This window comes from Lepisosteus platostomus, chromosome 8, assembly GCF_059453375.1.
Source record: "Lepisosteus platostomus isolate fLepPlt1 chromosome 8, fLepPlt1.hap1, whole genome shotgun sequence".
In the NCBI taxonomy this organism is placed as follows: domain Eukaryota; kingdom Metazoa; phylum Chordata; class Actinopteri; order Semionotiformes; family Lepisosteidae; genus Lepisosteus; species Lepisosteus platostomus.
In genome coordinates this window covers 30,911,669-30,928,699 of record NC_142618.1, presented here as the reverse complement: position 1 = coordinate 30,928,699, position 17,031 = coordinate 30,911,669, and the positions used below count along the sequence as shown (strand labels likewise).

Below are 17,031 nucleotides of genomic sequence, written 5' to 3'. Positions count from 1 at the left end.
CCATAACTGGACATCTAGAATAATTCCGATGTTCAAAAAGTGTGACATGAGGGTTTGACATATAGTACTAGTCTCTCATAATTAGAAATGTTACCATTAGTCCTAAAGGGATACTGTTAGCAATAGCAGAATTCTTGAGGAAAACGGTAACAAAGAGGGTAAAGCTACTCAGCTACTAACTACACATCAACATACTGACAATCACAACTAAAGAGGAAAAAGAGATAAAGATTGAAAAACATAAGCAAGTAACCAGTTATTGTGTTATCTATAGTTAGCAATCTAGCAGTAAGATTGTCATTCTTTCAATAGGATGACACCCATTTATCCTCTCAGAAAAGTGTTTAATTTGTACTGGACTTTGCACAGAGATGCAGCCGAGCCAAATCATGGAACAAACAAATGAAAGCCCTAGTATTTTTTTTTACTTGGAAATAAAGAGGGGTTTAAATGATCAAAAACAATTTAAATGATACCCAACGTCTTTAAGAATGACTTGGGGGCAAAAATAGACAGCTAATTTCTCGCCCTAGATGAGCACCTGAACTCATGAATATGCTGTGTACAACACAACTCTGAACTGACAAGTTCAAAGGGGTTGTAATCAGATAATTGTACAGTCCAGTCTACCTTCTGTCAGCTCTAATAGGACAGGTCTATTAAGGAAAACATCAATGTGTACTGGCTAGGGCTCTGGACTTCCAATCGCAAGCTTGTGGGTACAGATCTCACAAAGGATACTTGTAAGGTTACCAATGCAATTAAAGAGCTAAAATATATATATATAAATGAACTACTGCTAGCTTCAAATTGTTGAACAAGAAGATTCAATTATCTTTCCAATAACCCAAGGTGATACCAAAACTGTACCATCTTCTGCACTGTAAAGTTACGTGTTGTAAATTCATTTGGTAGATTCCTCCTTATTGCATTGGAATGGGACTTCTTTTATGAATCCCCATTTGAATTTAGCAGCAATCTACAATTCCATAATTGTTAAAACGTATCCAATCACTGCAGTATTGTGTGTAGTACTGTGCCTTTATTGAAAAAAAACATTCCATATACGAGCTATATAAGAATTGATTGCATTGAGTTTTTCACAATGACACCTCCAAAGTAACACCCTCTTATACTATAGATGTATGAAACCCATGATTTCCATCACGGGGAAAACCTTATCACGTCTTATGCTCAGTTAGAGGACCAATTTCGAAATTATACTATGCATTTATTACTTTTGCTGAAGCAGAAAAGGACCATTTTCAGGAAATCAGAATTAATAGGACCACAGTGACCATAAACTTCAACCACTGTGAACAGGCACTACAAAGTTTGCCTGTAGGCTCAGATGAATTTAGTGCAGATTTTTCTCTTGTTAAAGAAAATGTGATTGATTAAGATGGTTGTCTGGAAAACACATAGATCAAACACTTTGAGGATAATAAATGGGCTCCCTATTATCAAAACAACCTGGGGGGGGGGGGGTGGGTATTAATGCTAACAATGAGTACTGAAGTTAATGACTATAATCAGAATAAACTATACATCCTTAGGTGTTCTGAAAGGTGGATAAAGGTGTCTGCTCTTTTCGACAAGCAACAAGCACAAGCAACCCCTAGAAAGAATCAAAGGGGGCTATTTTCAAAGCTTTTTACTCCAAAGTGCAAATTTTGCCATTTTGAGTAAGAAGAACACATACTGTAGGTATTGATCCAAAGCCAGAGAATACAGCACAAAAAAATCAAACTGTCATTTGTAATATTCTCTGACAATTTTTGTCCTTTCAGAAGGTTAACCCTAAGGCTTATGTTCTGAACTAACTAAAAATAATTTGATCAACTGCATAAGAATTTCTAAACCTAGATAAGGAGTTAACACCTCTAGCTGATGAGAGGACGTCTGCTAGGGGCAATAAAGTTGTCGCCTCAAGAAGGATAGGGAGATATTTCAAGCCTATGGAGAAAAAAGGGTACAAAAAAAGTAGTTGAGCTCTTTTTCACAAAGTGAGACATGAATTTGAATTCTGGGCTTGAAATGATGGAAAGAGCATCAATGCAGTACACTTGGGAGTAAGAAGCGCTATTTTTTTTCACACTGTCACAGGAATGAAGCAAAAAAAAAAGACTTGATGCCAAAAGGAAAAACACATTTATTCTGCTACGCAATGCTAGTATGAAGATTTTTTCTTGGCACAGTACAAAAGATCCACAGAAGTATTTATTCCAGGATGTAACCTGCAATCCCGTTTATTCACTGTTTAGCTGAAGAATTGTCTCCATCATTAAATCATAGCCTCAAATTCAACCGGCTGTATATTTTAATAACTAATGAGGGGTAAAATAACAATAAGAATTTTGGGATAACAATACAAATACAGTACAGTGTAAGTACAGTGGAAAAAGAACTAAATCATGATAACTGAATTATTTTGAACACTATGAATATTTGAAAAAAAAACTACGACAGTATTAGTAATCCTTAGTAGTAATTCTATTCACATTCTACAGCAGTGATATAGAAGCTATATTTCCTCTTATCCATAAAGGGGACTTATGCAAAGGAATAATCAATACATTTTACAGGGTGACAAAGTGAGATATAGAAAAAGTGAGATGTAGAAGATGAGAGAAGCAAATATTGTTGATTTTCAACTGTCAATGTCATCTTGTTGCACTGTTACTACAATTAATATTAATATGTCTGTCATGTGCCAGTTTCTCACTTCTCAATTAAAAATACCCGCTTACATCTGCCCAATATTTGATTTGACTTCTGCTTTAGTACCTTAAAGACACGTAGCCCTGTTAATATAAATATTGAGGCATACAAATGATTTTCAATTTAATCTTCAATTTCTCATTTAGATTAATATACTTAAGGACTTTCTAAGGAACCAACAGCTCTTCTCAGAAAGTGCCAAAACACTTACGTACCCCAATGCTATTTCTACTACAGTATAAGTGAAATGAAAAGAAGATCCCTGACAAGATAAAAATGAAACACTGGTCTTGGTGACAGAAGGTGGCAGGAAATGGCTTTGTTCTAAGACCTCTTCCCATTGAAGTATTGTCTTTACATACACATGAAAACCCGCACACTTCCAATTTTTCAAAAGTCCCTAAAAAGAAAACATGCCTAAAAAGTAAAAAAAAAGATTGAAAACTGGTGCAAATGTGAGAGCAAATGTATCTCATCTTTTTGAACTGAAAGAAAGAACTAAACCTAAGATTAAATACACTATAATCACACAGTTAAGTACTAAAAAAATCACAAACCAAAACTACAGTGAAACTAATATGAGAAGTTTGTTTTACCTTTGCGCTTAATTAATTCATTTCTGTTTTATTTGGCAGAAAAGAAAATCATATTTTTGTGATCAAAGAATTACAAGATTAGCTTCATAAGATTAATCTCAACATGTTCATCAAAATAAAGAAATATTCCTGTACATGCATACTGTATCATGTGGTTAGTAATTCTTGGCATTATTTTAAATGGCCTTAAGAGCTGTGCAATGCCAGGGCTTACTGAAGGTATGCATTACCTATCTGCCAAACATGTTCCCATATTCAGATCTGCAAATAAAATTGTTTGGGGTCTTTTCGTACCTATGGCAATAAGAAGAAAAGTTCTGGAGTTGACAAGGTAGCATAATACAAAAGTCTGAAGGAGATCTAAGCAAGTTAAACGGATAATTAAAAAAAAATACTGAAACCTAGAAAAAAGCTTTTTTGTGCTAAATTTGAAGTGCTTAATGTAAAACACTGTTAAAATGCAGTTTAAAATGAAGATAAATAAAGGGAGTATCGAAGTAAAATTAATATTGTGTATGTGCAGGAATACTCACCTTTGCCGTTCACCTCTCCAGGTCGGGGGTTTCGTGTTGTATCTAGAAACAAGAGACAGAGTGAGTTTATCAGAGCTCTTTAGTGGTTAAAAGCTACAGAAGAACTGGTAAGAAGCCATTCTTCCACTCAACTCTTCAATTCAGATACTGGAATTTTATTCCATCTGCTACAGAAAATAACATATTTAAAAACTTCAGTTTTTCTTTTTGCTTTATACTGGTAGGGCTATGTTTTAACTACTCGCTACAAATGAACTGTCTAGAGATAAAGGTGAAAAAAAAATCCAAAGCAGTATTTACTAAGAATATAGTAAGGCCCATTCTGAATGTTCTATCCACAAACATCGTCAAGTGAAGCTTATAGTATATATCATAGTTTGTTTACCAAAAACTTTATAATAGGTACAATTAAAAATACAATAGAATTTTCAGGTACATTAGTTTCCCACTTTTTACACAATTTTTAAGGCAATTTTGTAGTAAAAAACATCATGCAGATATTATAGTTGAAAATTAAATTCCAACACAAATATTCATATTTTTTTCTCTTTTTTCTGAATCTTGCCAACGTGTTAATTTGATAATCTTTGTAAACATCCTTCTACAGAAGTGGTGGATGGGAATATCAAAGGGCTGTGTTCAGGATCAGTAGGTTTCTGAAAGTCTTGCATGCAATATCAAAAGACAAGTGGCAAATCAGCTACTCTGTTAGTATCAAAGATCCACCCATCAGTTATAAGTAAGCTGCTTATTCTGATGATGACGTATGCAGAACACCAGAGCCAATCCCGGAAGCATAGTGTGCAAGTTCAGAGCACAGGACCAGCCATCTGATCAGTCCATCACAGGACCACAGAAATGGCAGATTTAGAAGAGGCGGTCAGGCCCCGTCTGCATGTGCGAAGTTAGAGGAAACTGGAACAATGGGTGACAAATTATGTGACAGTGAGGAGAACATGCAAACTCCAAACAGATGTCAGAGACCAGAATAAAATACAGGAGCCTAGAACTGCAAGGCTGCAAAGCTAACCATCATGCCACTGTTAAAATGCCACTGACTTCTCATTGCCTTGGTTACTACGTGGTAAACTTCTTGACTGTATGTTTTGACAGTACAAGGCAGTGGAGAGTTTCAGAAACCTGCTGATCCTGAGAACCCCAGAGAGCCACCGAGCTAAAATGGCACTTCAAAACACAGAGCCATGCCACGCCAGAAAGCACAAATTGAACAGAAAGGCAAACAGATAAAGGAATAAAAGATACACAGACCATTACATTTAGAGGAATAATGGATTATTGTAAATTTCTGAAAGAAATGGAAAAGGTTCAGATCCTTTAACAAACACAGCACAGACTCCAAGCAGACAGAATGTACCTGAGAACTACAGAAAGTTAAGGCAGAAGATAAGGCAAAGCTTCACACAAGAATGGTGAGCCTGAGGCTTAAGGACGTAAGGCCATACTGGGGAAGCCAAGACCCCCGAAGTATTAAGTCGATGAGATTCAGTGTCCAAGAGCCATAAAGCAGAAGATTAGGGTACAGTAAGATACCTACGTGAGACGCTGAAACCGAAGACCCCCTCGTACTCCTTGAGCAACCGTTTGAGCAGGGTGCTTTTTCCAGCTCCAGATGGCCCGCTCAGCACCACAGGTCTTGGTCCTGCCATCGCTAGAGGACAAACAGAGAGATATCAGAGGCTATCTAACTTAAGTCAATACTACTTTTACCAAACTCTTCCAATTCAAGGCTTTTCATTTCTATGATATTCCCATATCAATTAAAAGCATAACGACAGAAACTAAGGTCAGCTACAAATATATCCAAAAAAACAGCAAGATGGTTCAGCAATTTGCTCTTTATATTGCCTGGGTCACTTTAAAGCACTGCCTTTCAATAAATATTACTGGAATAATATATTTTTTTTAAAGAAATCAGGTGTGTCTTTACCTACAAATTAGCCTTGTAATTATTAGCTTTCCTTGAACAGGTACCACATTGGAGTTGAGTTGAGTTGGAGTTGAGAGGTCTGTTAAGTTGCTGCAAGAGACTGATCTGATTCCACAGCACTGAACTATGACCAGGATGTTGGCTATATATTCCTGCAATGTGAAAGATTAGCTCAGATAAGACAAGCATAGGTGGGGACAGAAAATGTGTTTTGGGTTTAGCTCAGAGTACTGTACATCTTAATAGTGTCACCTCAGGCCAGCGGAAGGATTAAACTGAGACTTGACCTAAAAGCAACTAAGAACATAAGAAAGGTTATAAATGAACAGTGGCCATTTGGCCCATATAGCTAATTTGTCCTTAGCTAAGATGTTATGCACCTTAAGAAACAAGATCTGTATGTCTGCTTATCTAAAAATGAAAGGTTTATAAGATAAGACATAGCTTCAGACTTTTAATACTCTTCCACATCAACTCTAACAACATGTTTTAAATAAACATTTCCTTTGTTTTCCTGTTTTGAGTATTACATGTGGAAAATTTACAATTTTCTTTCTCCTCAGACATAAGGGGAGACTTATTGATCAGAATGACTGAAAACGAGAGGAAAACAAACACTGAGCCCTTTGAGGTCTATCTCTCTACACCCATATAGCTAGTACTGATTACACTGGGAACATAACCTACAGGACACAAAATCCCTATTGGTTCCCCCTATGGAAAAGGACAATGCAGGGTGAGCAATCAAATCTTATTTGTACGTTTCTGGGATGTGGTACGAAACCTGAGAACCTGCCAAAAACCCAAATGATCACATTGTCTGTCTTATATGTCTGAATTACCCTGTTCGCACTGAAGCCACAGGAGCTGTGAGACGGCAATGCCACCATGCCTTAAGAAATGTACAGCAGCTGATTAATGAATTTAGCAGACCTACTTAACGGTATAGGACTGAGAACTTAGGAAGGCCATACTGTGCAAGCCTAAAGTGTCATGACCCAGAAATCCATTAATTATATTCAATTAAATTCAAATCAAGCTTTATTGTCCCCTAGGGGAAATTTGTTTTACGGCACAGTCAAACACAACACAATGACAAAAACACATCAACAAAAGGGAAGAGAGTACAGTAGTGTTACAGGAGAAAAGAAACAAGAGACAAGGTAGTTACTTTGCATTCTAAAAAGAGAAGAAAGAAAACACAACGTTATGGCCGTGGAGCCTTCTTCAGGTGTGAGCTCACACCTGAAGAAGGCTCCACGCCGAAACGTTGCGTTTTCTTTCTTCTCTTTTCAGCATGGAATAAACCCATTACTTGTTCCTTTGCAGCCTACGCATGCTGACGCAGCTACCCACCTGAACAGTTACTTTGCATTGTTAAAGAGTGTAATTGCAGTGGGAATGAAAGATTTCCTGAGTCTGTTGGTTTTACACCTGGGGGCACAGAGGCGTCTCCCAGAGTAGAAGAGAAGTGTGAATTCACAATAGAGGGGGTGAGAAACAGATTCCCTGATGCTTTTGGCCTTCTTAGTCACCCTCTGTTTGTAAAAGTTGATTTGATTAATCCTGATTATTTTGTCACTTATATTCACTAATTTACCCAGCCTATTACAATTACCGGTACTTATGTTGCCAAACCAACAAGTGAAGCAGTATGTTAAGACACTTTCAATGATTTGTAGAAAAGTGTAAGGATAGTTTTATCTGCCTTAAAGTAGCTGTGTATTCTAAGAAAGAAGAGTCTCTGTTGACCTTTGACACACTTGTCCCATTTTAAGTTCTTGTCAATGACCAGTCCCAAATACTTAGTCTTTGACAATTTCAACAGGTTGACCATCAATTGTAGTGGGTGGAGGGGGTGTGGTATTTTTCCTAAAATCAATAACCAGTTCCTTTGTTTTTGAAAATTTGATAATACTACTGTGGTTTCTAAACTTAAAATGGTACAGTTGCAGATTTTTAAAAAACTACTGCAATAACATTCAAATATTTTTAGCTTCTTTACTGCAATGTGTTTACGGTCTTACATTATTAATATACATTTATGGGAAAACTATACGGATTACATTATATAATGTTGAAATAAACTATTCAAAACAGATGGAGTAGAACGTAGCATGAAAGTATTTGAATCCCTCATCTAGCCAAGCAACCAGCTAGCCACCAATACTTATTTTGAGATGACATTATTTTATTAAGTTAACCTGCACAAACATGCAGTACACAGACATTTACACAGAGTTTTATTCTCCTTTCTGAGACATCTCAACATCTGGTCTTCAGATGTGACAGAATAAACTAGGAACAGCTAATGTATTAAAAATGCACATTCATTCTAACAAACCACAAATTACAGATGTAGCCACTAAGGGAAAATCAGTAAGGATGAAACATGGTTTTAAACAAGCTAAATTGAGAATTGTGAAACTCTAAACTTAAAAAAAGCTTTGAATAACTTAGTTTTGTTTGCAAAATATTTTAAATAACACCAGCATTTTAAAGTTACAGAACTACAGAGGACTAATAATTAGAATCGCCTCAAATATACAACCTAACAAAAACTCATAAAGATTTAGATTCACACACACAACAGCTCCTACTTTTCTTATTTTTAAAACTCATCGGCACAGATATCTGTCAAAAACAACTCTCTCACAACACAGTATGTATAATCAAAATGATATTTTAATCTAGAATCACAGAGGTATTAAAGCAGACCTTTCCTCAATTCACTTATGACAAACATGGCATGCTATGGCTATTTCAGAAGATAAACATCCTGGATCTTATCATTGTTGCAGAATTTAAAGGATTAAATTTCTGAAGACAGACATCACGCATAACGAGGACTAAACTCTCCCAGAAACAAGTACAAACACCTGTGCATGTGTCATTAAACTGAAAGGAAAAGGAAAAATATTACCAGACTTTTAGAACAAAGACTAAGTGTTTAGTCTTTACCAAGTGTAGATGTTTCTGTACAAGGAAGTATCTAAATCCTACCTGGGAGACAACCAATTGTACTCTTGTGTACCTACAGTACATCAGAGCAACAGCCAAAGGCACTCACCCGCATTCTAACAAAGCACTGGACTCTACAATAACAATAGCAAGACGTATGTCATTGATGCAGGTAGTAACCTTTGTACTGTATTAGACACAGCTCTTTGTCTTCAAATACATCTCCTGTTTATCTTACCTTGGGTGTGGAATATCTGATTCTGAACACCAAGAGCGTTGTGTACAGTATGTGAGGAAGCAGCAGCTCTGAATGAATGCAAAGTCAGTGCGGAGGCAGACCTAGGGAGGGACGTAGGGGCGGCCTGCTGTCAGCACTGATTATCACTTCCCTTTTCAGCACAGCCAGTGGAAATCCAGCAGACCAGCCTTCTGCTAATCTGCATCTGCTGTGCACACATTTAACTCTGCATGTCTTCCCAGCACATTCTCCTCACACTATTTAGTTTACAAACACATGATAGATGACCAACTTTGTACCAGAAATCTATGGCATCTGTTGCTTAACAAAAGATTTTAAAGGAAGGCATTTTAAAATGGTTTCCTTTTAAATAAATAAGTGATCGCTCTGCTGGTATTAGAAGTCAGAGCTCTGAACTCCTGGCCAAAGGATTGAGGGTAGAAATCCCAGATGGGGCACTACAGCTGTTGTACCCCAGAATAAGGTACTTAAGCTCAGGTTACTCCAGCAAACCCAATCATTTAAATGGGTAAATGAAATCTGTATGTAAGAAAGTAAAAACGTGTAACTTCATAATCTGTATTATATGCATTAAAGTATAAACTAATTTTAAACATTTCAAGTTAATGCTGCAGCATATAGGAAATTAAATATTCCTGACATTTAGCTACAGTTCAGATTATTTTTAGATGATAATAAATTGTATCACTGATTAGAATTACTCTTTCTAGCTCCATTGAGTGTCCTGAAATAGTTTTACTTATTACTTGCTTACTTCTATTTTGACTAATGTAGTAAGAAATTGTATATGGTGCTTCTCCTCTACAATCAAAATTTTAAAGAATATAGGTCTATATATATAGTAATAGTTTTAGTAATTGCATGTGTAGATATTGGGTTACAAAACCTGAAATAAAGGTTATTTCTCGCAGAGAGTAAAGTTTAGAGACATCTTAATTTACTCACAACAGCTTAAGCTTATGGCTTTGGACACTGGGCCTAAGACCATATATAACAGTGAATCCCATTAGACAAGTTATGCATATTAAGAGTCTGGTGCATAGGTACAAACACAAGGCAGGGGCTTCTCAACTGAACTGTATCCTGCATCATATAAGGAAGACATTTAAAAGAGGTGAGGTGGACTCAGGTTCTAGAAATGACTCTTGGAATACACTGAAAGAATAAGTCAGCTTAGCCGATGGACAAAGATAACCCATTGTGCTTCAACCCTGTTAATCCCCTATGGCATTATATTATTTTAATCATCATTAGTTCCCTTTGATTTGTAATAGTGGCAAAATATTGGTAAAAGTAATGGCCAAAATAGCATCAAGACTCCTATCATTAATACTATTTAAAATGACAGACATACCTGAATTAACCGATCTGCATTAGATGTGGATATTAATCTTGGTTATGTTGTCCAGCTCCTGCATATGCGATAAACTGTGCTTGCAAGGACTAAACAGAACTCAGGTGAGTCTAATACCTTCCTGATCTGTGAGGCCAAGTAAAACAAGAAACCAAAATCATCACTTGACAATTTGTGTTTCCTCAAAATGGCTTAGAGATGTACTAAAGTGTAGCTAAACATTTGGGCTTCTTCTCCAAGATTCATTCTCAACCTGAAATTTGTTTAATAAAAACAGCTGTGGTTTAATAACATGTGATCTTGAGTATCTGTATTAAATATGGAAATAGCGCTACATCTTTACTTCACTGTACCAATTTCAAATGTGGAAGTAGAGTGGTAATTTTCCCAAATGAAGTGAAGGCAGAAATTAGCATGCTTATCTTCAAGTCACTGCAATAAAAGCAACCTGATCAGAAAACTTTTATATTGTTTGAGTTAATGTTTCACTTATTTGCAAAATAACCAATAAAAGTGAGCTTAAATCAGCCAACTAGAACATGTAGATACAAGTCACCAATTAGTATTCCTCAGGGTCTGGAATCTTTTTGGAGAAAGCACAATGACATTCCAGAGAGCCCCAAACAGGTCAATCTGGCCCTGACTACAGGGTGTGGTCTGTTTAAGAGAATACTACAAGTCACAGTTATTAAAGTAAATGATTCACATGAATGAAATGTGCAGAATGTACACTTTAAAACACAAAAAACGATGTTGTAGTCCACTCCTCCAGATTCATTACAATATTACTGCCTGTACCTACTCCACCCAGTACCCCAAGAGGGAACACTCCACCCATCCAGAGGCCATATTCTTCTGACACTGGGAATTAGGGTTCTTTTGAAGAACAAACCACTAAATTAAGTAGTCTGAATAAAGGAATCAAAAGGTCTTTTGATCTTTCCCAGTATTCCAGAGTTCTAACTAAACTTTTCCTAGAGAGAACCACTGACCTAAGTTACCACAATTGTACATAATATTCTAACTGATGCTTTAAGGTATGTTGTGTTAAATTTATAATATCCTTTGAATTAAGGGATGTATATGGCATACTCTGAACACATCCCTAACATTATGCCTCTGAATTTGTTTACATAGTCTGACCTACATAGATCCAAAGATTCTTGATTTGTTTTAAGTTCCAGAGGTTGAATACTCTTGGATATGTAGAACAACATATCCACTATTCAATCTTTCCTCTCTGTGAAACAGTGTATCCAGTAATGTTACTTACCTCTTCCTCATTATAGATTACCAAGGTTTCTTTGATTCCAGTAACATCATAATTTCCTGCTAATGTGGTAGCTATTATTTTATCCAGTTGGTTCCTGGTGGTCCTTGCACTTAGGTATAAGCACTTGATCATCTGATTGTTTGTTTTATTTTCTCTTCAACTTTGTTTCCTATGTAACTTCTTTTTCAATTAGCTTTGGATTCGTCTTCATTCCATTCTATTTTAAAAGTTTCTGAATTTCTATGTGGATTCTTGTGCCAAGATGACTGATGTCCATCTCATTTAAATGGAATTAGCCATGTCTGTGCAATATCAAATGCAAGCTATCTGAAGATATATCTTGTAATAAGCAGAGAACTGTCAGATCTTTTTTAGTTACGTAGAGGGTCCTGAGAAATACAATACAAAAAAGTAATTTTTCAACAATTTGTCTTGTCCTTAGCTGGCTTAAACAGTGTGCTATTTAAAAAATAAACAGCTATACAGTGCCCGTAGAAAGTCTATACACTCATGCCAAAATAGCATATTTAGTGGGACATCCGAAGAAGGCTCCACAGATGAAACGTTGTGTTTCCTTTCTTCTCTTTTCAGCATGGAATAAACCTATTACTTGTTCCTTTGCAGCACATGACGATGAAGCTACCTATCTGAGCTAGTCATAACTAAGATGCTCTCCCTACACAGCAGAACATGCACTTGTCACCTTGTTGAATCTTCCTGTAAATTCAATAAAAATGCCAACTTGCTGCCACTGTCAGGTTAAAAGTTAGAATTATTTAAGTATTTTACACATTTCAACCTTCGCACAATACACAGCTGAACAAGTAATACAAGTCTATCTTCTCTACGCTGTTAGTAAAGCTTTCAAGAATGGAGGTCTTTATTTGTTTAGGAACCATTTTTTCTGTCAGATTTTTCCATTTGTGTCCGTTAAGAATGTTGCAGGATTGAGGTGTGTAAAATATTTGAAATAGCATGACAAAGCCTTTAAAATAACTAAACTAAAGTGTATCAAGAGCTGTTCCACTCCACTAATTAAACTAGGCCCACATAGATCACTAAAACAGGTAGGTCTACAAGCTCCTGTAATTAATGTCATTCTGACCTGAGCCAGGCTGTGTGCTAAGCCATGGCTGACCTCATTTAAAAAGGAAAACAGACAACAACAGTCACCTTAAAGAAATCACATGCCGCAAATAATCTAGCGAGGTTAACCTGTCTGATGCACATCCTTAATTTAGAGTTCCAAAATGCGCAGAGAATAAGCAATTTGTGTAATATGGGCAATCCCTAAAGACCCTATAGTTTTTGTTTTCTTAAACAGTTTGAATCTAAAATAGTGTCTTTCAGGATCAGCTCTACATTTCATGTTGTTTCACCATATTGAACCTGATCTTAGGACAGTGCAGAAATACAGGATAGACAACACCAGCAAAATAAAAGTATCAATACAGGACAGTAAGAAAATGCAGTAATTAAAGTCTATCAGTAAGTAAAGATATGAAAAATAATCATTATGGTGTCAGATGTCAGCTGTCAGAAGCTGCACGTATACTAGGACTACCGGAAACCTAAATAAATGTTTGAATGGCCTACCCTTGTTTCTATGTTCTTATGCCCTTCTGTTCTATAAGAATCAATTGTAATTGACGTAAACACATGAACCAAATGTAATCTTGTTATCTGCTATTCAAACTTCTTAGAAGTTTGCTTTTTCATTATTCAAGTTTGTTGAAGATAAAAAAGTCTTAGCACAGTACAATTCTAAGTGTGGAGGCTTTCATTTACAAATTAATCTTCCTATGCGTCTCCAACCATTTCAACATCAAGCACTTGATAGTCACTCAATGTATTTTTTGTAGCCGAGATAACATTTTCCTTGTTAAAATGTATTTTAATGCCATCTCAAACCATCAATGACAACACTATAATAATAGACTCCATTTACCTTCATCAAACCTTTATCAGTAAGAGTGCATGGTAATTTTATCTATAAATATAGAGATCTTTTTTGACTGACTGGGTGCTCTTTTTAACATTACTTTCATTACAACTCTTTTGTTCTCCAAGAAGAATAAAATCTAAATCTTTCCTATGGTTCCTGCTTTGAGAAGAAACCGGGAACATGGAAGGATTCTAAAGCCCAGGATTAAGCTGATTGTACAGCAAGTAGAATAAAATAGCTCTCAAAGAAGATTAAAGGCCTTATGCAATATAATACCCACATGATATTCTGAATCTAGATAAGATAATTTTATTGGCCATATACAATTTCCTGTATTAGGAATTCGTCTTTTCACATACCCCCACTTGCTCTCCATGAGACACACAGACAAGGAGAGAAGCTTGGGGTCAGAGCGCATGGTCAGTCATTTATACGGCACCCCTGGAGCAGTTGGGGTTAAGGGCCCTGCTCAGCGGTCCAGCAGAGTAGGATTCCTCTGCTGACGGCGGGATATGAACCGGCAACCTTCCAGCCACAGGCGCAGATCCTTAGTCATACTGTATGCTTTTTCATCTCTTTAGTCCTTTGAAAGGATGTGCTACATATCATTGGCACTTTTACATTTAACCAAGTGAAAATAGAGAAGGTAGGCAAATGTACACTAAAACACAAAAATAACTCAGTCCTTGTCAGAACAAAGGATAAATTTAAGCAACAAAATGATTTTGCCTCACCCCTAAACAATAGTTATAGTTTAGGCTATATCTTATAAACAATCACCATGCACCTACCACAGGTTAATATTTCAATACTTTCATCTTTACAGTGTAATTAAACACACCTTCATAGAGGTTCTGTTACTTTAAACCACAATCATTTCTCAGAATAAAACTTTAAATAAAGTTATACAAACTCAGAATAAAAAGTAAATCTTTTGATAATAGATGAGTGGAAAAGTAAAGGGTGGCTTATTCAAATCACCAGCCAAACCTGTTTAACAAGAAGTCCACTATACACTGTAAAATGGAGACTGTAAAACACTCAGCATGTGCGCATGGGCAATTTTTTAAAAGCAGAAAAAACACATACATTTCCCCTTAAAGAGTAGGCTTGTATCTTAAATTATAACTTTTTTTTTGCTAGGTGTAATTTGTTTTGTTTTTTTAAATAGATGTACGCTGTACATAATAATAATAAAAATAATAATAAACTTTATTTTATATAGCGCCTTTAAAGGTGGCTTCTCAAAGCGCTTTACAGGCTGACAACAACAATAAACAAGAAGAATACACAAGATAAAACACAATTACAATATATAGAGGAGACCATGGATGGTGGTACTAAGAAAAGCAGAGGGGTGAAGAATGGAACCAGTTAAGTAAAGGCTTTTCTGAAGAAGAGGGTTTTGAGTCTGGATTTGAAGGAGTTTAGAGAAGGTGACTCTCTGATATCCTTGGGAAGAGAGTTCCAGAGATTGGGGGCATAACAGGAGAAGGCCCTGTCACCCATACAGTGTATACGGGCTTGGGGGACAGTAAGGAGAGCAGAATTAGAAGAGCGAAGGTTGCGAGGTGGGGAGTAGGGCGATAAAAGTTCAGAAATAAAAAAAAATTGTGTAGCTGCGCTGTGAAATGTTGGGAGGTCAACTGTGTTTTTCTAGCTTGAACTAGCCCTTGAACTAATCATGCACAGCAGACAGTATAGAAAAACTCTGTTCTCCTCAGCATAGGAAACAAAATGTATCTCTTTGCATCTCACACAGCTGAAGGTAGATAGCTCCCCTTCATGGCTGATCTGAGATTAGAAGAATCTAACCAGGGCAACACCATACCCGACAACCCCTGCAAAGCAGAATAACAGAAAATACTGTCAGATATTCCACTGTTACATGGGTTTGATTTCATGTTGTCTATCCAGTGGGTCTGTACACATCCTCCACAGTCTATGACATCCTTTTTCTGTAGAAATGCTTAGCTTGCCGAAGAGGAAAGAAAAGAAAGAAATGCAGCAGGAAAATTAATCATGGCAAACCTTCTCCCCTGAAATTCTGCAAAAGTGTTTGATTTATAAAAGCAAGCACTACGTAAAAAAAAATTAAAATAAAAAAAAAAAACACTGAATCAGTCTTACACTGATAACAAAATGCATTCTGTAGCCTTGCAGTAGGGAAAGATATTTCTCCGTCACATCCTGGTCTCACAGACAAAGAAAAAAAAAGTATCTGAGCATATTGTGAGACCAGGCAAATAAGATGAAAGCAGACTACTCACATGTTACAGAGCAGAATGCAAAAGTGCATGCCTTCCAAAATCATCTCAGTCAAACACCTTGCCCTGAGTGGAAAGACAAAGGTGACCTCCCCAACACCTGCAAGTGACAGTCCTATTCTCTCTGCACACCACATAAGCATTTCTTACGCAAATGAGAAATTTCTAATTGGAGCTGTCAAAATCAGAGCTGCGACAATTGAATGTAGCTGCCAATGCATTAACTCAAAAGCATTTGGGGCTTAATCTCTGCTTCAGGAGTCTTTATTATACTGTAGCAGCCTCTGCAAGCAAAGTCAAGTGGAAAGCACATTGCTGAATGGCTGTGATGTGACGTTGGAAACTTTGTAGTGTATTAATGTGAATCTAACAGAAGACTGATTATTGAAAGCTTTGTTGATTGGGTTATTACCTATACAAATCAGTAACTGATCATACAAACTGACAAACAGTGGTCCCAATTTTAAATGAGATTATTAACTTGACTATATCAGTTAGGCTGTGTCTAGCCTCATTTACTTGAAAGCAAGCACTGCACAATACTCACCGAGTATTATTAGTAAAAAAGTCAAAGTAGTCTGTAACAAAATCCATTATTTTCTGACTGCTTCTTCCAATTCAGGGTCATGGGGGAGCTGGAGCCTATTGTAACCATGTAGCTGTGTGTATTTGGTATTATTGCAAGTCCAAACTATATAGACTGGCATGGGGCTTGAGGTGTTGTTGCGCGAGTGTATTTTTGTTAGAAACTTGGAGGAAGAGAACAGTGAGGGTGCCAGGTAATGGGTGAGGGTGGAATCTGAGGTAGGGGAAACCATATTTTCTTTTGCATCTTATGTTCGGAAAGAAACCTGTAAGTTCACAAAAAATGCAAGTGTATTAAACTCACAGAGACTATCACTGAACACACCCACTAATCCCCACTTTGCCAAATTCTTTCTTTCTAATGGTGACCATTGAAAACTGCTTTGAACAGAGAAGACTACAGGAACCTGATTCAAGTGTTAAAAATCCTCAAACACATAGACATAGCCAACCTAGCACAAGTCTTGAGAATTAACTGGAGGATCAAAAAGGAATTGCATTTAAAACAGACAATATCAGGTGCCTCTTTACACATAGTGTTGTAGGAGAACAAGATTCCCGGCCATGCTTTCAAAGCTGATGCCCTGGC

General features: G+C 36.6%; 1 protein-coding gene across 6 annotated transcripts in view; it reads right to left on the bottom strand.

The window, feature by feature from the left end:
* guk1a (guanylate kinase 1a) overlaps nucleotides 1–17,031 on the bottom strand; it is a 30,219-nt gene that overhangs the window by 8,134 nt on the left and 5,054 nt on the right. For 3 of the 6 annotated variants that reach the window (XM_088643103.1, XM_088643102.1, XM_088643107.1), the window contains exons 2-4: nucleotides 5,406–5,519; nucleotides 3,851–3,892; nucleotides 1,882–1,956 (exon numbers count right to left, since the gene is read on the bottom strand). In XM_088643103.1, the coding sequence (XP_088499229.1) occupies nucleotides 1,882–1,956; nucleotides 3,851–3,892; nucleotides 5,406–5,519 (231 nt within the window). Of the gene's footprint in view, nucleotides 1–1,881; nucleotides 1,957–3,850; nucleotides 3,893–5,405; nucleotides 5,520–5,798; nucleotides 5,951–8,997; nucleotides 9,135–17,031 lie in introns of those variants that run through there. The other 3 variants (XM_088643105.1, XM_088643104.1, XM_088643108.1) reach the window with 3 other exon arrangements.